Here is a 22,310-nt window from a genome sequence, read left to right as displayed (position 1 = left end):
TCTGAGGCACCTTTGACCTGAACTTATTTGAATCCTGTTCTAGCTAAAAAGTTATGTGATCTTGCTAACTTCATTTATCAATTTTCAGTGATTTTCAATATCCTTATTTGTACATAGTTAGAAAATAATGTAGTACTTAGTTCTGAGGATATTCACATTCTTTCTATACCTCATCTCGCACGTAATGTCAGATGTGGCTCTATAAATAAGTGAAAATTTCCTCCTAGCCGTATTTAATCTAGCGTAAAAAGTAATTCCTGAATGGTAACCTTGGTAATAATCATGAAACATTGTGCAATCTATCTACAGTGCAGAAACAACAACAAAGATTCAGGCAGAGTAAGTATTTAGTTGAAACTTAACAAAATTGATCCCTTTCCTTGAAATGTATAGTGTATACATAGTGTTTTCAAATATTGCAAACAATATTCTCAACAAATGAACTGTAACTGAGGTGCCTGACAATGAAGCTTCACTCAAATTTTCAAACATAATACGACGCATCTGCATTAACCTAGGCCAAGTCCAAGCCTAGGATAGACCAATGCTATCTCAAGACAATTGAACTGCCGTTACACTAGGGAGGTTTTACTTGTCTTGTCTGCTACTGCACTAAGCGCCTGGAAGTGGCTATCAACAAACAGTCATGCATCGCTGCTCGCAACTAAATTAAATTTTGCTATTATAGCTGTTGCCGTTGATCAGGCTTTCAAAAGTAGCCACATCCGGTGCTGTTTTGGTACTGGCTGGTAGGGCGTTCTATGTTTTAATTGTCTGGGGGTACAATGAAAATCTGTAGCAGTCTTTGTTTGGTCTAATAACATTATAATTCAGTTCATGTGCTTGGCGGGTAGTTTGTTTATGAGATGAATTCTTGGCCAGGAGATGAGTGATATCTATTGTTACAAGTGCAATATTTTTAATCAGATTAGAGCAAATACTAATTAGAAGATGCTCTCGGTCGTTGCTAAGGCTAGTACTAGCCTAGTACTATGCTAAATGCTGAGCACTTGAGCTAATAATTCCCATAGCCTAGTATTGCAATGGACATGCATATGGAAACATTTCGGGGCATTTTTAGCATTAAACATTATGCAATACATACATCACGATTCTACGATACAAACTCATTCATATAAAGACATTCCATTCTAGTCAAGGGTGTAAGGACGATGTTTCTACAGACATTATGTTTATGTAAATATCCATTGCTCATCTCACTGTACGATCTTTACACAGTCAAGCCCCTGTGACTATTCCTTATTATTTTCATTTTATGTTCAACTTAATTTACAACAAACTACTCATTTTAAGTGATTTTATCGCAACAATAGATTGACCACCATCCTAGTAGAAAGTATCCTGTACCATATTACTTAAGTCCAACCTTAGGTATATAGCTACATATGGTACTGATAGGCTAGGCTATGTAAGTATCGTCTAAGATGTGTTTCAAATGATGCCAAATTCATTGTCTTGACCAACTTACCATATTATAACAGTAGGTGTCATCAGCTACTGTGTCTTGCAGTGACATTTGTTATATATATTTTCAGTGATCAAACTACTGTCAAACCCCATAGCATTAGCAACTGCATTTCTTTGGCAAACTCGCTGTACGATGGCATGTTCTAATGCTAGCCTACTGTAGGTGTGTGATTTATTGTACAGTACATGCACACTTTGCACGTAATTAGTATATGGACGTGCAAAATGTTCATTGTGTGTGTATCATAGTGCAGTACGGTATTCCCCACAACAGAGTAGCGTCGTCCTAGTCAGTATAACCATAAACACTAAGTTTTCTCAGAATATTTATCGCTTTTTAGCTTACAAGAGATGAATCATATGATAGATTATTTTGACTATTTGCAATTCTAACACATATTAAAGCATTTAAATACTTTGTTACTTAAAGAAACAAAAAACTAAGAAGTTGTTCACGCTAACTTTGTTGTATATCAATTAGCTATGAAGTGGAGGTCTGTCACTTAATTTTCTAATTAAAAACAGGCGAGTCCGATATTTGTAGACTGAACCCATCAGTAGTTTCCACATGGTTGCATTTAAAGCCCCCGATGGATCGCATTTGTTGCGACCGAGAACGAGCCTTGTGAGTACGAGAACAGCATGAAATTTTGTGGGTTTGAGGATATTCTCCATTGAAAAATTACATTATCTATTATTTTCAAACCTTCAGTGCGCCCAAGAAAACTTGATGAAAGTTGATGTAGTTAGCATTGCTCGATAGATAACTGTTTCAATTAGCTGGTTAGATAACTGTTTCAATTAGCAGAAACTGGGCGTCTTAAAGTAAAACAATCGCTACAGTAGCCTTTATGAACTACATCATGGTACCAATGCCACAGGGTCCTTGTTAAAAGTTAGAAGAATTGATTCCTGTCGATCAAAATTGCAGGGAATGGAAAGGAAGTAGGCCCAGGAATATTCTCATCATGAAACAAACCATTAAAAAAAAAATTGTTAATGTCAAATGTAAACCAAGAAATTCAAACTCCAATAATCAATTTCTCAATCAGTTTATTCATGATCTGAGCTTGATTGTAATACGGTTACGATGGTTACGACTGTGAAGTGCTTTTAGCCAAATATATATTAAACCCCTCCTCACAGGACATATACAGTAATGCATCATTGAATACCATGGAGATTCAAACTGCTTTGGAAACATTCATGGGTGGAGGTGACGGATGGAAAGGATCAATCTATGGCCGCATCTGTACGACAGAGTCAATCAACAGCAGACCTGCATATCTCAGTGACAACCCTCAAAGAAAGACGGTATTTGTGTTCGGGGCTGACACGGTCAAGAGTGCTACAGAGAAAGAACCTTTCGAACTTCTGATTCATCTTGGTCTCTTACCTGAATATATCCACCTCAAGGTTGGTTTCAAAGTCTATAAAAAGTACAGTGTGTGTAAAAGTAAGTTGGCCTGACATTTCGATCTTAGCAGGATCTTCTTGAAAGGCTAAATGACAAGTAGCAGGAACAGAAGGGACAAAAACTTACACTTCAGAAGATCCTGCTAGGATCGAAACGTCAGGCCAACTTACTATTACACATTCTCTTACACAGGCTCTCTAGTGGATAAGCAGTTTGCTAACAGTTTTATTTTATTTTGAAAAGTACAGTGTATAATATTTAGATTTGTCAGCAGGAACAGTTTGCCCAAAATTAACAAAATGCGGGTGATTGAATTCTTTTACACCCCCTCAAAATTGTAGCAACTTTGCTTGCACAAACATAGGTCTGCCCATAAAGGCTTTCAAATGTGGTAAGTGCTAGCCTGCCCATCCCCATCTTTTACTGCCTGCAGTGCCACATCTGTTGAAGGAAATTTAACAATTTGATTTAAAAATGTGAAGTACAATTCCTGTTAAACCATTGCTTCCCAACTTACTTTACATTTCTCCTCACAACAATCTGCTGTGACTAGAGTGTACAAGTTTGCTGCATTTAAAGTTTTATATATTTTTTAAATCTTGATTAAATTTTTTCATTTTGAAACTTGTAGCTGTAATTTTCAACCAGCTGTTGTACATCTCTTCAATTTTACTATCATCCTTGAAAACAAACTCCTATCTACATGGGTACTTGAAATTTGAGAGCTCTCAAATTATACCCTATTGGTGAAAAAGTGCTCAGTTTAATCGCCTCAGATATGCTATCATTTACCTTGTGAGTTGTAGCATACCTCTGTGATGTATAACTTTTAGCTTTTAACATGACCTTTGTCCTAGACTGTTGCTGTTCTGACAAAAGTTGAAGATTGCAGTCTCATAGGTCTTGATACCATCAAGTTATGCTTGTGTTTGCTTAATGTTTTGGAAAGTTTCTTTATAGTGTCATTGATCTACTACAGGGTATCACTTGAGTTACAGAGTATAGTAATTGAATTGATTTTGATGGTAGGCCAGTGTATGGAAAGTTGAAAGGGGGAAGAAGAAAAAAAGAATAGATTAATTTCAGGTATACTAAGGTGCTTAGACATGACGTAAACAGCCATATTGTTTGCGAATATATAATTTGTCGTTTGTCGTTTGTGTGTCTTAATAGTATTAACCATGTACGAGTGGTCTTCCATGGTGAATTCTGTTTAACAAACTTCTTTTAGAGGTCCATAATAATTTATCATATTTATATGTGATGAATTCATATCAACACACTAAAAATTTGAAGGAAAAAAAAATATCCTTTCCACTTTGTGTTAAAAAGAGTACAACTAAGATAAAGTCCCAACTGAAGGTGAAAGAATCCGTTTATCGAGTAGGCGTGCAAAGTATGGGCCACGAGTCACATACGACCTGTATGCATTGTTTATGTGGCCCCCGGAGAAGATTTTAAAGACCCTATAAATATGACCTGCAATGATATCTAGAACAATGGTCTTATCCGTCCATAAATCAAGTCAAACAATTAATTCACTGAAATGAATAGGAAACAAAAGCAGAACATGTAACTGTCATGAGTTTGTATATAGAAGCAGTTACTTCAACATTAAACAGATGGGTAATGCACATTTAAAAACTTCACTAATCTTGTGGAGGCTAGTTGGCCCCATCTTGCTCTCGGCCCCCTCTGTACCCCCTCTGTACCCTCAGTCTGCCCTTGCATGGAAGGTTACCTACAGTACCAACTGGGCGGTGTCTTCAAAACTAAATGTTTGCCCCCTCCTCCTTTGTCATTTTTAGGCATGTGTTCAACAAGCGTCTTATTGGTTGGTCCTATTGAAGCATCTTGAAGATGATGCCTGCAGACTCCCATCGAAGCCTTCCATTGTTCCTGCTACATGGGATGGGCTGAAAGACTTTATACTCCAGTATTATCCACTAGCAGTGAACGATGTCACTGAACACTGGGGTACTGTCATCTCTACTCCCATCGAAACGTTTGAAAAAGTGGCCGGTTTCAAATTCATCAAGGCCTTGGAGAACGTTTCTGGTAATCTGTTTATGAGCTACTCAACGTTCTCCCAGCTTGAGAGACCGGTTCGAGCTTGGCAAGTGAGGTGCTTCCTCTATTGCGAATTGAGAATCTTTGAACTGTTCAAAGGTGATGGCTTCACTTACCGTCAAAATGGATGTAAGGACGAGAGAGAATATATGGCTCCAAACTTGAGGTTAACTGACCTGAGAGAGGACCAGGTGGCTGTCATTCCGTTAAATCTGAACATTCCAATAGATGTACACGATGCTGCCGACCAATGCAATATTAGATAGAAATATTCATGTCATGTGTGCTAGGATACAAAAAGTTACTTTATCATTGTCAATAGTATTCAGGTTTTATTTTTAACTTATTTTAAGGTTTCTTTCTACAAAAGTGTGTGAACTAGGAAAGAGTGCAGTCTCTTGCATTTTTTTCAATATTATTTTTAGATGTTGTAATTTTTTTTTTTTTTTTTTGAGGTCATTGCAAGGTAAACATTATTATGAAAAGTGGTATATTGCAGCAGGTTATGTTGCCAATTTATAAAACTGAAATTTAGGCTTTACCTTTGAGCAGCTGTTAAACTTTTGTCTTTTTCATTGGGAGAGTATCTTAGTAAGACATATCCCTCTTCCTCTCTGTATTTGTAACAACTTTGGTAAACAGGCAAGTGACTGGTGAACTGAATATCCTTTGACTGAGGACCAAATTACTTTTGTTTTAGGCATTCATAATTATGAATGTAAAAGAATGGTTTAACAGAGTTGTTAATGTTAATGTTAGATATAGGTGGTAGATAAGATTTGGTATGCTGATTTGCACTAATAGCAATGATTCAATTATTGAACTTATGTCATATTTCTGCAAGTACAGACAATAAACCATTTTAACAACATTTAGCAAAATTTTGTTGCAAAGTTACAATGTTTGGTGTAATGTTTTGCATGCGGTTGTCGAAAGCAGAGTATGCGACATCACAGCAGTTTAGATGCATAGTAGGAGCTTATTGTCAGTGGTGGAGGTCAAAGGTTATGTAAGGACAGATAATTGAACAGCATGACATCTGGAAATAGCTAACTTTTGCAGGATTCTGGATACTTCGTATTGAGTTCATGAAGCCGCTTATGTATGTTAGAGGTTAAAAGTCATTTCAAATTTGGACAGTCTAGACAGATCAGATATTTTTAAAATTCACCCAGTTGGGACAATGTTTTTACAAACTGAACATTCATGTCATGTTTCAAAGCACTTGTACTGACAGTATTATTAGTGTGGATATACTCTATCCATTAGATAAGGTTGCAAGCATAAAAACAACATATACCAAGCTATCCATTAGATAAGGTTGAAAGCATGAAATGATACTACAACATATACCATATCCATTAGATAATGTTCAAAGCATGAAATGAGAGTACAACATATACCCTATCAATTAGATATGGTTGAAAGCATGAAATGATACTACAACATATACCATATCCATTAGATAAGGTTGAAAGCATGAAATGATACTACAACATATACCTTATCAATTAGATATGGTTGAAAGCATGAATTGATACTACAATAAATACTCTATTTATTAGGTAAGGTTGAAAGCATGAAATGATACTACAACACATACCCTATCAATTAGATAAGGTTGGAAGCATTATGATCCTACAACATATAACCTATCCATTAAATAATGTTGAAAGCATGATACGCTAAACAACATTCCAAAGTTGTCTCAACTGACTGAAGAGTGAGTGTCCATGCATGTTGACAATGTGATTTTTTGTGAATTGTTGCTCAAAGATGATTTAAAGACTGTACTTTAGATGTCAAAATGGGAAATCTTTATATAAAGTTGATCTCAAGAGAGATAACTTGGATAGATATTGTAGGTCCTACTGTACTAAGAATGTATATGTCAGGTATGTACAAGGCCCATTTTGGTTTGTGGAAAAAAAAGTATTAGTACTGAGCAATAAAGGTATATAGAAAGTACATACATGATCACATTTATCAATGAGTACATTTACCCACTCGTCGCCGGTCGGAGTATTCCACTATTACGTAGGGGTGTTTTGTATTCGTGTACAATCTAAAACAGTCGTTGTTTTGTCGTTCTCAAATTATTTTCAGAACGACACGTCACATGACTTACCTGTTTTAAGTTTATGAATGATTAATATTTATGTTACACAACCGGCGACGTATATGGGAGACGATCCCAATTATAATGTGTATTTTTCCATGGTCAATTGCATACTTAAGCTGTTAGAGGTGTAAGTTTTTTTCGGATCCAATCACAAATTACGAAAAGCCTCAGTATTACTAAAACTTACAGCATTTATAAGTTGTAATGTTTTCATCAGAAAGTCGATATTGTAGAGACAAACAATGAAACAATGTATCTTCATTGATTCAAATCGCTAAAAACATTTTATTTTGCAATCAAAAGTATGAAATAATGCAGTGGCGTAGGAAGGTACTTTTGAGTGGGGGGGGGGGCTGAAGACTGATGGCCGGTCTGGGGAGTGGTCTTAGTATAGGCGTATGGGGCCATTTCAGTTTGGGGGGGGCAGACATTTTTGTGCCCGAAAGTTCCCGTGACACTATCTAAGCGGAGCGCCACCATCGGTTGGCGCGTAGCATACAAGAAAATTTTTGGCAAAAAATGCCTCTCAGATTGCAGGAAATGGCACTTCTGAGGCCTTGCAAGTTGCATCAAAACATTCTTTATTTTATAACCTCACGTTTTAGAAATTTACACTTCCCCAAAAATTTGGTAAATTAGAAGAAGAAAAATGGTAACATCACTTTGAAGGGGAAAAATAGGACAGTATATTTTTTAAGCTCCTTTTTAGTTACCGTATTTATTATTTTAACACAGTACTCAGCTACCTCCAGAAAAACATACATTGTTCAACGACACGTAGGCGGGATAATGTCGCTGTGTCAGGTGAGACTGCAATTTGTCTCACAAAAAAGTATAAAATATAACAAAGAATATGATAAACCTGTACTTCGAAGCTTGTAGGCCCCACCCCCTTACCATCCATGAAAAAGGGAAAATGTTTCTTATATACACTCATGTCGGAAAAGGCCAGGTGTACAGTTGACTAGTTAGAAAAAAAAATTGATCGTGCAAAAAGCGTGGCAGCCCAGATGAGCTGCGCTTACGGTTGTGTTACACGGAAATATTCGGACATCATGATGCTAAATAAAGTAAACATGGAATTGTCGGGCAAAAATTTGAAAAAGATCCGGGCAAGCTACTGCATATTTATATATATATATATATATATATATATATATATATATATATATATATATATATATATATATATATATATATATAAAATCTCCTCATAGGCTGCCCGAATTTTTCAGGACTTTTGCCCGAATTTCTTGTCCTGTGGAAATTAAGGGGGCAATCTGCCCCCGCCTCGTACGTCTATGGGTCTAAGGGGAGGGGGTGTCCCTCTCCCCTTTTGAATTTTATCCATTTCCAGGTAGCCTCAGATGCAATTTGGTGCAATATAGCACACTTCAACACCCACTCCATTTTGTAAACTTAATTTTGTATTTTCACCTGGCCTTAGATGCAATTTGGTGCTCCAAATGAATTTTTTTTCTCATTTGGAAATGAAAAAGGGGGTTTTCTGACTTGCGAAGCGGGGGGGGGGGGGGGGCGGAATGATACTTCCGCCCCTCCACATTTTTCACTGGGGGGATGGCGCCTCCCAGCCCCCCCGGTTCCTACGCCCTTGAAATAATGGATGCCATAGCCTTAAAAACGGTTTAACTCATAAAATACTATCATCGTGAAAATTGTACAAGAAAATTATACCATAATGAAATTTCCAGGGTGAAAGTTGCAGTTTATATCATGTTTAGCAAAAGAGCATATTTTAACTATCAATTCGTATAAACCTTAGTTTAAGTGTGTATGATATTAAAGTATAACGGCACGATGCACGTGTATGTGGCATTTGTTTTTTTACCCTTGAAGCACCATTGTAAATAAAAATTTAACACATCAGTCGGATAATGTAAACTATGTTACAGTAATTATAAAAAGAGTTGTCTATAACAAAGAGCGTGTCACGGTCAAACAAAAATCAAAATTGTTAGTTTACTGGATGTTTTCAATAATGTGGATTTTCGCAGTTCCCTTAAGCCAAAGAGGCAACTTGATGTTTCGCCAAACGTCTCTTAAACTATGATAATATAAATCGAAGGTCAAAATTCGTCAGAAGGTGGTCGATTCCGTATAATGGTGTTGACTGGAAATATCTTTAGATGACTCCATTCTTCTCTTGCTTGTGGTTGTAAGCTTCTCCTTCCACATTTTAAAAACTTCAGATTTGAAGATGAATGCCAGGAAAATAAAAACTCCCTGTAGGGAAGTCAAGATGATGAAGATGTACCATAAGTACTCCTGGTTGAAGAAAGACGCAAAATAACCGACGATCCATGTCAAACTCAAAATCACGAATATCTGTAAAAGATTAAATGAACATATAAGTGGCAATTAATACGTTTACTATTTATTATATATATATATATATATATATATATATATATATATATATATATATATATATATATATATATATATATATATATATATATATATATATATATATATATCCACAAGAAAAAAATGGAAAAAATGATACTTTCATTTCCAACTTTATTACTTAGAACGTTAAATAGATAAAAAAAATATTTCGAGCGTTAACACGGCTCTTCTTCAGTTGTACTAATGAAATGGAAGAAACTAGACCTTATTGGTATTTAGCTTAGCATGTATGCTCATAAAAGAGAGATCCCTGTTGAGCCCATGGTTGTGTGTGTTGAGGCGTAAGATAGTTTTTAGTTCCCGGTTGCTTCTTTCATGAGCGGTTTTGAAGAAGCCGTAGAGAATGACAAATTTGAGGTCAGATAAGTTGTGATTGGGGAGATTAAAATGTTCGGCAACAGGGAAACCTGGGTTATTTTTGCGGATACTTAGTTTGTGATTATTGAAGCAGAGTCTGAACTTTGTGCTGGTTTCGCCAATATACAATCTTACGCCCCCAATAAAAAGCATACCTTACCTTGATATAGATGAGAAGCTCGCGTAGTTCACTTCCGTTTTCCCTGCCTCTCACTCTGCGACTGCTGTTATGCTGTATACATAAAGCGTATACTACTCGAGAAAAGAAGAACAAATTAATCAGCAGGGACACCAGCACTGGAACACCGAATGCTATAAGGTTTATAGAGGCATCGCCAATCCAACACGCTTCCTCATTGCCGTACGTTAGTGGATATCTCTCGCCGCGATCAGTTAGGTGTACAACCAACAAAGCACCGCTAATCAAAGATGGAAACAGGAAGCAACCTACGACGTATGTAGCCACCTTCTTACAAGACGGTTTATGTCCACGAACCGTTTGATTCTTTAAGCTAAATGTCTGCTGCAAAGTAAATCCAAAGATACAACTCGATGAAAATGCAGATAGCCAAAAGAAATGACCAACCCCTGCTAATATGGAACAGACCATCGGTATGGAAGTTGCAATTCCAGCAAAAAGTAGACAACACTGTGCAATGATTAGACAGAAGCAAAGAACCATGATTAAAATGGGTGCAACACGAGTTCTTAACGTAGAGAAGCAAGAGTAGGTTAAGAAGCTAAAGGAAAGTCCAATGATCGACAATGTGATTCCGATGGTACTTAAGATACTTTGAGCTGATGTAAATGACGGAAGAAATGCTCGTATTTCTCCACTGGAATCTAGAAAATTACAAACTGTTATCATTCCATCTTGATTTACAGAGTACTCGTCGGATGTGAAACGAACGGTGGTATTGCTTCTAAAGATTAGTGTATCCGAATTATTTCCTTCATTAACAAAAAGGGATGAATTCAAGGATACCAGAGGACATGTCAATCGCACTTTACATCTCTGCAACGAAAAGTCATCAACAACACTGTTGTTGTTAAGATATTTTAATGTACGTCTGAAACGTATCCGAGTGATATTCATATCCTCTTCTGTGGACACGACTCGATTCCAAAGAGTATCCGAAGGAGGTACACCAGTTTGCCAAGGTGAAGTACACAGCAGCTGAGAACTCAGTGAGGAAGAACATACATTTAAGATCTCTACGGCGTCTATAATTTGACAAGAGGATGAACTGAAGTTGGCAGAGATTTTCACCGTACCTGACGAGAATATTTGTTTCACTTCGTCCAAGGAAATTGTTTGGCTAATAGAAAATCGAGTCACTGTCACATTGGTTCCACATGTGTAATGCTGTGACGAATTTGCGGCAGTGATTATGTTAACTAATTCTTCTGGCAAACACTCTCCAAAGATTGAAACAGGCATTTCATTGGTACATGGCATTATTGTCTTTAGCGTGAATGTTACTGTCAGAAGGAATTCTTCGCACAATCCATCGGCAACAGTAGGGTCAGTAGCATTGGGTATACATCGGTTGCTTTCGAGAATGTATCCTTGTCTACAATGTAACTGTAAGCACGTCGACGATGTCGGATCAAAAACTTGGCCTTCCTCGCAGTCAACCAATATGGTATCTATTTTATCCTGCTCACTTGAAATGGACACCCCACTACCGTCACCAAAAAAATCGAACGTTATGGAAATTGGGACCAGAGGCGGACCCGGAGGTGGACCAATACATATTTCGTCCCCGTTTGCGTTAAAGTAGCATTCCCTTCCACTAGTAACTGGGCAGAACTCAAACAAAGTTAACTCTTGTGCAGGGTTGTCTGCGTAGAAGCATTCAGCACAGTAGCGATTCCTGAATACCACTGAGTAATCAACACTCAGAGGGGCAAACACCACCCGGCATCCTTCCGAGTATTCGTCGTTGAATTCTGTGTCTGGACAACTTGACTGGACGAACGATTCCTCTGATTGACTACGGCATGGAATAACTGATGTCACATTAAAAGGGTGATCGGCAGGAGGTGCAAATGTAACATTCTGGCAAAAGCCAATGAAGATCTCAACTTTCTCTTGCAATGTAAGGTTATCGACAGGTGGCAGAAACCCCAGGTCTAAACACTCTGCCGTGATACTCCATGGCGTCAAGGAAGTGAGCTCCTGTCCATGGCAAATGGCACAAAAGATATTCCTGAAAGTGATTCCATTTTCTGACACGACCGGAATACCGGTAAGTTCAGTTAAGTTGCCCACCGTGTAGTTCAGCTCGCCTTCATTCAGTTGGCATTTATTCGTACCTTCCCAGGATGAGGGACACTCAGAAATCATCCAGTATCTCTCTGAAGATATAATATCCGTGGTACATCGAAAGTAGTCATTGTAAGAGGAGAACTCCTCAAATATGGGTGCATTCAATGAGCCGAGTAATTCCAACTGCTCGTTGTACAAATCGGTATCGTAGCAACAATCTTTGAAGCTCTTACAAAGAGGATGACAAGAACACCTTGATGCAGATTTTGAATATGTCTCAAATGGTGAACTGCACATGTGGTCATCTGGGCAATATTGTACATACACTGTGAACAAAATGATAAGAACACACGGACGTTATGAAAAAGAGGAAATATTTTAAAAAAAGGAATCAATACGAAGGAAAGTAAAACACACATATCTATAGCCTTATATTGAAAGAAGTTAAGCGCATTTAGAACTTTCAATTAATATTCAGTTAGTAAAGTTCTGTGGCAAGCACGCGGTATGAAGCTAGTTTTTCTTGTTTCTTGTACGACATCCCTTCATCGTGTTGTTTTCGTTCTCATCTTATAACTTATTCCTTTAAGACGAGGCATTCGGAGCATCTCTTTGTTACGCCGACGTCAATGCTTTTTCCTCTAGTGAACTGAAACCGTGCTACTTGGTTTTCTAAGTACGTTTTACTGATAGATACTTTGTTTACGTCATATCCTACTAACTAAATATGTAGGCTAGAATAATGATGAACCTGTTGCTAAATCAGTCACAAAATATAGAAATTCTCATATATATATATATATATATATATATATATATATATATATATATATATATATATATATATATATATATATATATATGTATATATATATATATATATATATATATATATATATATATATAAATATTTATATATATAGATGTTAAACTGTGCTTAAAAATTATTTTCTAAGTTTAAAACTTTGTGGTCATGCATAAGTATATTGCCAGTGTTTTCTGTCACCGTACAGTCCCTTAAAATATTATTTACATCAAATGATATAAAAATGGATCTACACGTCATTTTGTTTTCTCTGAAAGATAGGTAGCGATCAATTAATAATTCCGATTCGCAAAAGACAACCCGCATCTTCGTCAAGTCAAGTCTATGGTACTCAATTCATCAACTTCTAGTTTCATGAACCTGATTTGGAAGTGACAATGGAACAGCTAAAGGTCAGGTGGGTTTTTAACATAGTCCGTTATTTATTTACGATTACATGCAAAATTATAATGTTGTATAACGTTGTACTCTTAACAAGATACTCACAGTCCACTGGGTAGCTTTCACTGTTACAGTGTACAGTATCCATAAATACTACACCGACAACGATAATCCAAAGCCAGTGAACGAAAAGACCACCTCTAGGCAGAAGTAAGGGCTTCATATTGAATGATGATGACACTATGACGCAATGATCTCTAGTGCTACAGCAGCTAAATGAGTCCGGAAATATGTGCAGTAGAATACGGTCATCAAGATTTGTCGCTGGTCATTCAATACACTACTTCTAAATCAGGCTTTATCGATTGTGTTCGTGATTTAGTGTCTGAAGCAATTAAATGCCACTTTTGTCCTATCGCTCGCTTACAGTCGTTCCAGTCGAGTGAAGCAAAGGGAAATGATTGTTGTGCTAGTTGCCATTCTCCGCATTCCATGCAATGACGAAAATTACGATTAAGAGAGACACAGCAAACTGTTTGATCTACTGTTTGAAACTGATACTAATAGCCTGTGTATATAAGTATAGAGTGACCGACGTTTCGATCCTATTCAATAGCAGCCTGGTCTTCTTCAGTGGCGAACTGAAACGAATACAGACTAAGGAAAAATTTCTAAAGAGTTTGAGTCAAAGAAAGTAAAGTATAGTCCTGTAAAGGTGGCTGCACTTCTCAACGTTTGTTTGTTTTACCTTGGCCTTGGTTATTTTGGTCAACTCAAGGCGAGACGAACGTCACACGGTGACACTAATTCACAATCTGCACTTGTATTCAAGGTACCTTATGTTAGCATCTACCTGTTGCAATTGGCAAAGGAACTGTCTGGCTTTAATGTGGCATTGAAGCAATTGGTGGCAGAATACATTATTAACGTACGAGTGTAAACAAAAGGTACATAGAAACCACTTCGAAACGGTGTTGTTAAGTAAACTACTGGTTACTCGCGGAATGGGAAAGAGACACCGAGAGAGAGAGAGATGCGATGGGTGGGGGTCGGGGGTCAGGAAGAAGGAAGAGTGCTAAAAGGGGGGCCAGGTGGCATAATTTGCCCATGGACCTGGTTCTCATCGGTTTTGTGTATCGCTGTTTGTTAAGAAAGTACCCGATTGCCGTACTCCGTACTCCTTGTATGATTTGATTGGTTATTCTGATGAGCAAGCCTAAACAAAGTCAGTGAATGTTATCTATTTCATTTCTTTAACAAATTTCCATGAAGGCTTGCCGCCTCATTTACTTGTCAAAGAATGTGATTCTGAGCCTGTAATGGTTATATTAATATCTGCCTTATGTATCGATCATTATTGCAAAATTATTCAGATTATCTTATATAAATTTGCTACAAAATTATGGAAACTGTCAACTCAGTTTCTGTACGTGTCAAACAACAGACGAACGAAGCTCCTTAGATTTTGGTATCAATAAACATGCAAACATGTCCTACACAGCTTGATGGTACATTTTTGATTAATCTGTTTTCTGCATGTTCGTCCATTTCATTTTTTGTAAACCTCGCAATTTATATGGAATAATTCACCGAGTGAAGAAGTGCTAAAAGACAGATAAAAGTCGGCTTTGCTTGATTATCGAACGTCATTATCTGTGTACAATGAGCCATGAAAGAAGTTTGTGTAGGTGTAATCTGTAGAAATCACCGCTCTGCATCTCTGGAGGGTAGTACCCTAGTGGGAATAAACATATAAAACTGTTTAAATCTGTATGTGTAATTAAACACCTACGCGACCTCTTTCTCTACCTCAAAACAAATATATATATATATATATATATATATATATATATATATATATATATATATATATATATATATATATATATATATATATATATATATATATATATATATATATATATATATATATATATATATATATATATATATATATAGGGAACATAGGCCTAAGTAAGAAACTTACCTGTTTAACTGTCAATGACTTCTCGCAGAGCTTTAGGCGCTCTATAGTCATATATGATTTGCGACGCAATAATGAACACAATTTGTGAAAATTTATCTTACTAACTCCATTGCAACAAAGCGCCAGGGACAAATGTGTATTAGGCCTCTTATGTATGTGTAATTTTTTGGGGGAAAGTCTAGAACCGAGAAATGGATGATATAGTCTCCGGAGTGACTCGAACGCAGGCCGCTCACGATGTGGGTGGACGTCCTACCGTACTGGTATACTAGATATGTAGGCCACTCGCCCTCTGTAGGACCATACTGTTAGTCACGTTTGTGGTGTCGCATCATACAATAATCATACATATTCGCTCAATTGGCTTACATCATTACTATTCGTCTCCCACCGTGGTCGCTATACTATAGAGTTTAGCCTAGGGGGTTGCTAATATCCTATTCTGCTGCCACCATTATTCCATCCTCAACAGTATCACAGTGTCATCTTCTCCGTGATGGATATCGTAGTTTCCATAGCAACTGTTATCGTCATCGTTTATCTTACTCGTCGTAAACTTAATCATCGCCCTTGTCATGTCATTTATTTACGGTGACGTATTGTAGATATACAATTTGCACATCTCCATAGATTCTCTGCAGGGACTTTGGTAACATTAAATGACACAAATCAAATTAATGTTCGTCGGCACAGACAGACAGACTGAGTGACGAACATGATTTTGCTCCAACCATCGCCTATGGGTGATGTACTGAGAGATTGATATCAAGTTGATTAACACTGGACATAAGATTGGCAATGTTATTAGAGATACTCGGGAAAATCCTATGGATATGGGTGAAGGCAAGATCGAGAATATAATCCCCACAGCCAAATCTCCAATTTAATGTTTGTCATTTAGATATGTATTATCAATTTTAACATTTTATAATATCTAGTAATAATGTCACGAACTGTTGATATAAATTCATTGCAAATCTTCTTTATTTCTTCAATTTCATTCTTAAATTAATAATCAATTATAAATAACCAAAAATTCAAATTATAACAGTAGAAAATTATATAAGCACATTGCCTTAATTTTCAGAACAATTCTTAAAATTAATATATTGACGGTCTTTAAATGATAATATTAGCACCTAACGGAAACTTTTCAGCCTGGAGAATTCGCAGTTGTCAGTCCGCTATATGGAATATGTGTTACATAAAACTCATACTTGCAAATGGTCGATAGCAAACCAACTTGATGGAACTTATATGACTAGATTGTACGAACGATAAGCTGTAACCAGTGTAACGTTCGCCTCTCGTGACGTCATCCTTGACTTAACAGGTGTTTTTCAGTTTTACACAGGAAATTAGGAATCGGTTATCAAGGTAACATGTCTCATTTCGTGGTATAGCGTATTATTTTCGTTTAATCTCAGACTGCTATATAAAAACATAGCGTTCAATATTTATCAAGTTTTTTTTCTCAAAAGAAGAGAACCACATGTATTGTAATAAGCACGTAGGTTCTGTATTCAACACAACACTTGGCTCTTTTTCATTTCTGAAGCTGATTAAAAATACTGAAAAATTTATTACGGTTATATAATAACCACACCATAATAGAGCCCACTGTATTTGCATAAACATATGTTGTTTTTTCTTTTTACTTTGGCTGATATTTTGAAAACGGATCTATCAACAACAACTAGTCAGCCGGTCAAGGGTAATTAAGCTGAACATCTCTTTGTTTTTATTCCATCGTAAAGTTTCAGTTATCATTTTATACGATGAAGAAATGAAATTCTAACTTCATCGACTATCGACAGCTTAAAGCAGACTTCCAATGATAAATGAACAAGAAGACTATAGTTACCTAAAGTAAGACATGTTCATTACTGACATCATGGGACCAGCTATAGGCCTACTGTGATCTACTTCATAGAGTAAGGGAAGCTTATCGTTGACTTGCAGGTAATTTGTGCCATTCTGACGACGCCTTGACAGTTTCATGTTTTCGGGTACTTGGTCTTTTCTTGAACAGTTACACATGGTGTCAACAGATTGTAGCGTAACTCACACCATAATGATGCGAGTTAAGGTTCTTACTTGATAATCTGAATAAAAACAATATATTAGTATGATCAGCTGCAGGGTCACGGTCATAGCCTTCTCTTCAATAATAGAGGGGGCACTTGTGAATCTTTTCTGTCACAACCCTCGTTACTCCCGCCATACACAAATGAACAGATTCTCGTTAACCTTAATTATTACGTTAGTCAAAATTAAAGTACAACGTTTCGGACGAAAGACTGAGTATTCCCTAGTATTTACAAATAGAAGGCGCCATCGGACATGGCCAGTATCTCATTATAATGAAGGTTTTCACTGCCGTTCCCGCGTTATACATTTCATTTATATATGTTCTCATCTAACATTCGGTATACACAAAAAAGATTGTGACCAGGATTCTGGCCTATACTGTCATAAGAGGACACATGTGTGAATCTTTTTGTCGCACATTACCTGGTTCAATTTTGCCGCAACAACCCTCCGTACCCCTAGCATCCATTCATTGAACAAAATCCTTAGTTTATGACATCAGCAAAAAAGTGCTCACAATTAACATTTCAGACGAAAGTCTGACATTTTTCAGTCCATGCATGTTTGAAGGGTCTCGTAATAGTCAAGGTTTACACTGTCGTTATACATTTCATGGTAGGGTTAAGGAGGGAGAGGAGAAGAAACGGGAGCATGGAACGGGAGATTCGAATCATCCCCTTGCCCCTCTCGATAAAGCCAAATCAAACTTGTCATAACTGTTACTTCTTTGAGAATAGCACTTTACCTTTTTTCGTTAGACGAGCTTGGCCCTCTGGTTCTCCCTAGTTAACTATCAGAAGAGGCTCGTTATAATATATACTGTCATAGTTTGCGTAATAGAACAAACCGTCACCGTATTAGATCACACAATACCCAGTTCCTCTTATTGATTAAATTGATGAAATAAGTGAATTAGTTCGTTGACTGTGGGTGCAGTTTGCTCTGTTAAGCTTTGTAGAGGGACACATATCAGGATTTTATCTTGAACATAATGTGTCGATTGTAAATATAATATTCTCGTGACTCGTTCACACCTCTTTACTTTTGAAGGCCATCACTAGAGAGGCAAATATTCGAGAGCACGTCTAAAACTTGAACGAGCGTTTTTGCTGTCACCCTCAGGAACCTGTACTTCACGGGGACATTTAATTGTCAAATTTATCACTCGTTCTCGATGCTTGGGAATAATATGAAAGGTTGGAGCCCCAAGGAAAGTACTTTTGAAAAACTTTTACCTTGCCGAGAATAACATTTGAGGCCAATAGATACGAAACTTAAAGAATTAATATCGCGTGTGATAAGTTGAATGTTTTTGCAGAATATTACTTTGTTGATCTTAAAGGAAGGTTGTAAACTATGCTAAAGAAAGAAATAAAAAGGAAACATGACACAAAAGGAATTTGTAAAAAATTTGCTTTATTTTCATATCATTTTTTTTTTCTCGTCGAAACTCACAAAAGCTCAAGTATTTAAATTTACACATATTTACAGTTCTTCCCGCGATAGAAAATGTCTCATTAGTTGTCATGACATATTATGCAATATGAATATTCAACGTTTTAACCATTAATTGCTTTCAAAATATACAAACTTCTCTTTTAGACACTGTACGGTATGTAGAGTGCGACCAAAAATATTCCTAATATTTTGCTCAGCCATATTATGAAATCCTCATATGGATAGCGCCCTCTATTCACTTTTCGGTCATGGTATAACTGTCAGTTCAACTAAGCTAATAAAATTCGAACGCAACAATTAGGCACTCCGTACCCTGCACTGGTCTGCGCGTGTACTGTAAGTTTTCAACAAGGATAAAAAGAACCTGTATTTTTGGCGGCTGTTCGTCACCGTGATGTCGAAGAACTGACAAAAAACGGTAGATTTTTCATTTATGTCAGGCAATGTATCGTAAATTAATAGAGTATCAAATATTTTTCTTATTTTGTTGTCGAACCGGATTGTAAACATGAAACGATGGAAATTTACACGAAAAAACGTCTTGCGATCTTGAAGCGTTTGTCATACTATGTATTAGCTATTCCCCACCCCCACCACTTTCCTTGTTCAACATACAACTGATATAATTTTGAAATTCGTTTAGTTTACCGAAATTAAGACGGCTTTAAAGTCACTATTGAACACGTATTTATCATTCGCTCAAAAAATGAACAACAACAAAAAAGAAAGTTGTTTACAAAACCAAAGTGTAAACAGAGACAAAAGGGAAGTGTTGGCATTTGGCAAAAATGTACAGATTCACTCGTAAATCATATTATGGTCGTGCAATGCAGCGATGCAAATTATCCATCATTTTCTGTCCGTTGTATCATATCTGCTTATTCGTTGCTATGGTGATTCGTTTGAGGAAATTTACGTTGTGTATTGTTTATAAATGCTTCCTCTCGATAATAATGATTTCAAGACTAAATCTTGATGGAGCTTTCAATAATGAAAATAAAAAATAAAATACGTCTTTACGATTGTTGGTTATTACAAACATCGACTACTTTTTTGATGAGCTGATATTTTATATAATTGAAGCATTAACAAACACTGGCTTATATTGATCTAAGTTCAATTATTCTATGCCTCAAAAAAGTATTATGAAGAACAAAGGATGTATTGTAAGTCAACGTGCTAATTAATTTTAGAGACCAGTAATTTAATATGTATATTGTAATTTGAGTTGTTAAATCAACCATGTTAGAACATAGAAACCCTTTTTTTTAACAGATTAATAAACGAAACTGGAATCGAAACCGAATAAATATAAATAATACGAATAATATATGAACAAAACTCAAATTTAAGCATAACTTTGTGCTATAAACAACAAAGTGTTAAAACCAAGGTGGGAATATCGGTACGTATAATTTATAGAGAAATTCATATTTATCACTGAATAATTCCTAAAAAAACAACATGAAAATTGATCGTACTGAATTTTTCTTGACCCAAACATCCTCTTAATAGGCCTAATCAAGTATCGTAGAAACTCGGTTTATTTTTACATTACTTAGATATATAATGTCATATTTTTAGCATATTTACAAATATTAAGGCATGAGATAAATGTAATAAACGATAAAGGCCCAATATTCAGGCTCAATTCTCTTTGTAGTTATACATTTTAAAATTTTTGAATGCAGAAATATATCATATAGGGACAGTGATTTCTAATAAAAGTACAATAGGACAATACCTTCACGACCATTAACCACGTTGATAAAAAAAATCCTAATTTTCCCTCAGCAACTAATTATATCTTCGATATTAATTAGTGTAATTAACCAATATTGTTTCCGGCAATGCGGACGGGTGGGAGGTTGGGGTGGGGGGGGGGAGGTACCCTCTTGACAGTCACGGAAAATTATATCCGGTTTAATATGATATGATCATGTTCGTGTTACTGAGCATGCATATTCAAAGTTGATTTTCATTGTCCGCACAATTTAACAAATTAGTATTCTCTCTACAATTATTCTGGATTCATCAGTGGGTGAAACATGTTTTCTCCGTTAGCGGAGTAAAGGCCTGGATTAAAATCTTTTTCTCCAGAGAGCTGCATTCCATTGTGTTATGCCTTGCGTGGTCCCAATGCCGAGAGCCAATTCCTAAGAAATGTGATATATTTCTCAGTTTATTTCAGATCGGATTTAAAGGGCTTCTTTATTCACCATAAGCTGTCTAAAAATGTATACTGCCACCTTTTTAACTTAATTTCGAACAAAGTATTCGGTGACATTAATTAGACTGATTTTTCTGTATTTTTACGTGCCGTCTACGTCTACCCCTGTAAGGACCACTTAGTTTGTTATTGTGGACACTGGATATCACTAAGCCGAAAGCCTTGTATGCATGGCATCCAGGTACAGCGTTATTACGTCTGCGTATTTTGCCCAATAATACTTTATCCATTGTGAAAATCGATGGTGTGCGATGTTTAAAAGTACATCAATGGGATTACTTGCACGTTCATAGTTTATAGAATTTCCATCACGTGACATGATTTTGACCTAGCTCTGTAGCCAGGGATTGGTTCGTCTCCACGCAACTTCCATATTCTGTCCAACATACCACGTGCTCGATTCAGGACCGTCGAAACTCTTCTCTTCTTTGAATATTGTCGTTTCCTCATCGATGGACTGGACTTGCCCGAATCTTCGCTGCCTCCGCTCATGGTTTCGCCGTCTTCGAGCTGTTTTTCTTTGCGCAAGCGCACTTGTCTAACTACGCCGTGAAAGAGTTCGTCAATGTTGTGACCGATAGTGGCTGACGTTTCGATCAATTTGCAATCGAAGAGGGCGGCAAAGTGTTTCCCTTCTGTTAGAAATGAACGAAAGGAAAGAAACAGGAAATGATTTGTTAATAATAATAGTTTTGAAGCTATACGTTTGAATGATTTTGATCGGCATTGTATTGGAAAGTTCAGAACGATCGAGCCCAGGTTTCATATTCAACATGCCAATGGTCCTGACGTTATGGTTGGGCTAAACTGTTGTGAACGAATGCAGAGAGATAGTAACCGCACTGTAGACTCCTATCTTGTATGTAACATGCCATGGTAATAAAAAACAATTAAAAAAACAAGTATCTAGCTTCCAACAAATTGAAAACAAAACCTCCTTCACGACACCCCACATCCCACACCTTCGCCACCCCCCTCCCCCACTTCCTGGAAAAAATTTAATAATCGCGATAATATACTTTAATCTCTATTAAAGTTTAAAAAGCCATTTGTAACTAACTTCGAAAGAAACCATGTAATTTAAAACGCTTATATTTTATGTATTTTAAGGGTTTTCGTAATAGGTGGCTTGCAAAACATTTTGTAAACAAATCCACGCATAGTTTTCACAACTTTCTCTC

At 36.6% G+C, this 22,310-nt stretch overlaps 3 protein-coding genes across 3 annotated transcripts in view; 1 reads left to right on the top strand and 2 right to left on the bottom strand.

Moving 5' to 3' along the window:
• Window positions 1–290: 290 nt before the first annotated feature.
• On the top strand, window positions 291–8,621 carry LOC139965360 (uncharacterized). Its single transcript, XM_071967652.1, has 3 exons — window positions 291–339; window positions 2,635–2,904; window positions 4,714–8,621. The coding sequence occupies exons 2-3, from the start codon at window positions 2,665–2,667 to the stop codon at window positions 5,239–5,241; spliced, it is 768 nt and encodes a 255-aa protein (XP_071823753.1). The 5' UTR covers window positions 291–339; window positions 2,635–2,664; the 3' UTR covers window positions 5,242–8,621.
• Window positions 8,622–8,817: 196 nt separating this feature from the next.
• Window positions 8,818–13,867, bottom strand: LOC139965584 (uncharacterized). Its single transcript, XM_071968110.1, has 3 exons — window positions 13,469–13,867; window positions 10,045–12,482; window positions 8,818–9,443 (listed from the first exon to the last, which is right to left on the bottom strand). Exons 1-3 carry the CDS (start codon window positions 13,584–13,586, stop codon window positions 9,195–9,197), a joined length of 2,805 nt encoding a protein of 934 aa, XP_071824211.1. The 5' UTR covers window positions 13,587–13,867; the 3' UTR covers window positions 8,818–9,194.
• A 5,590-nt stretch (window positions 13,868–19,457) lies between these two features.
• Window positions 19,458–22,310, bottom strand: part of LOC139965343 (GTP-binding protein GEM-like) — a 36,218-nt gene continuing 33,365 nt past the window's right edge. The window contains exon 4 of the mRNA XM_071967592.1: window positions 19,458–21,764. Within this exon, the coding sequence (XP_071823693.1) occupies window positions 21,424–21,764 (341 nt within the window). The 3' untranslated portion in view covers window positions 19,458–21,423. The remainder of the gene's footprint in view (window positions 21,765–22,310) is intronic.

Source organism: Apostichopus japonicus, chromosome 3, assembly GCF_037975245.1.
Source record: "Apostichopus japonicus isolate 1M-3 chromosome 3, ASM3797524v1, whole genome shotgun sequence".
NCBI lineage: Eukaryota > Metazoa > Echinodermata > Holothuroidea > Aspidochirotida > Stichopodidae > Apostichopus > Apostichopus japonicus.
This window is presented reverse-complemented; position numbering and strand designations above follow the sequence as displayed.

Bases quoted from the DNA above. Each gene is read 5' to 3' on its own strand.
- LOC139965584 (XM_071968110.1), bottom strand. From the start codon at position 13,586: ATGAAGCCCTTACTTCTGCCTAGAGGTGGTCTTTTCGTTCACTGGCTT. The intron at 12,483-13,468 runs GTGAGTATCTTG...TTTTGTTCACAG, and splicing joins TGAAAGCTACCCAGTGGACT to TGTATGTACAATATTGCCCA. The intron at 9,444-10,044 runs GTAAGGTATGCT...AATCTTTTACAG, and splicing joins AGCTTCTCATCTATATCAAG to ATATTCGTGATTTTGAGTTT.
- LOC139965360 (XM_071967652.1), top strand. From the start codon at position 2,665: ATGGAGATTCAAACTGCTTTGGAAACATTCATGGGTGGAGGTGACGGA. The intron at 2,905-4,713 runs GTTGGTTTCAAA...TGTCATTTTTAG, and splicing joins CTGAATATATCCACCTCAAG to GCATGTGTTCAACAAGCGTC.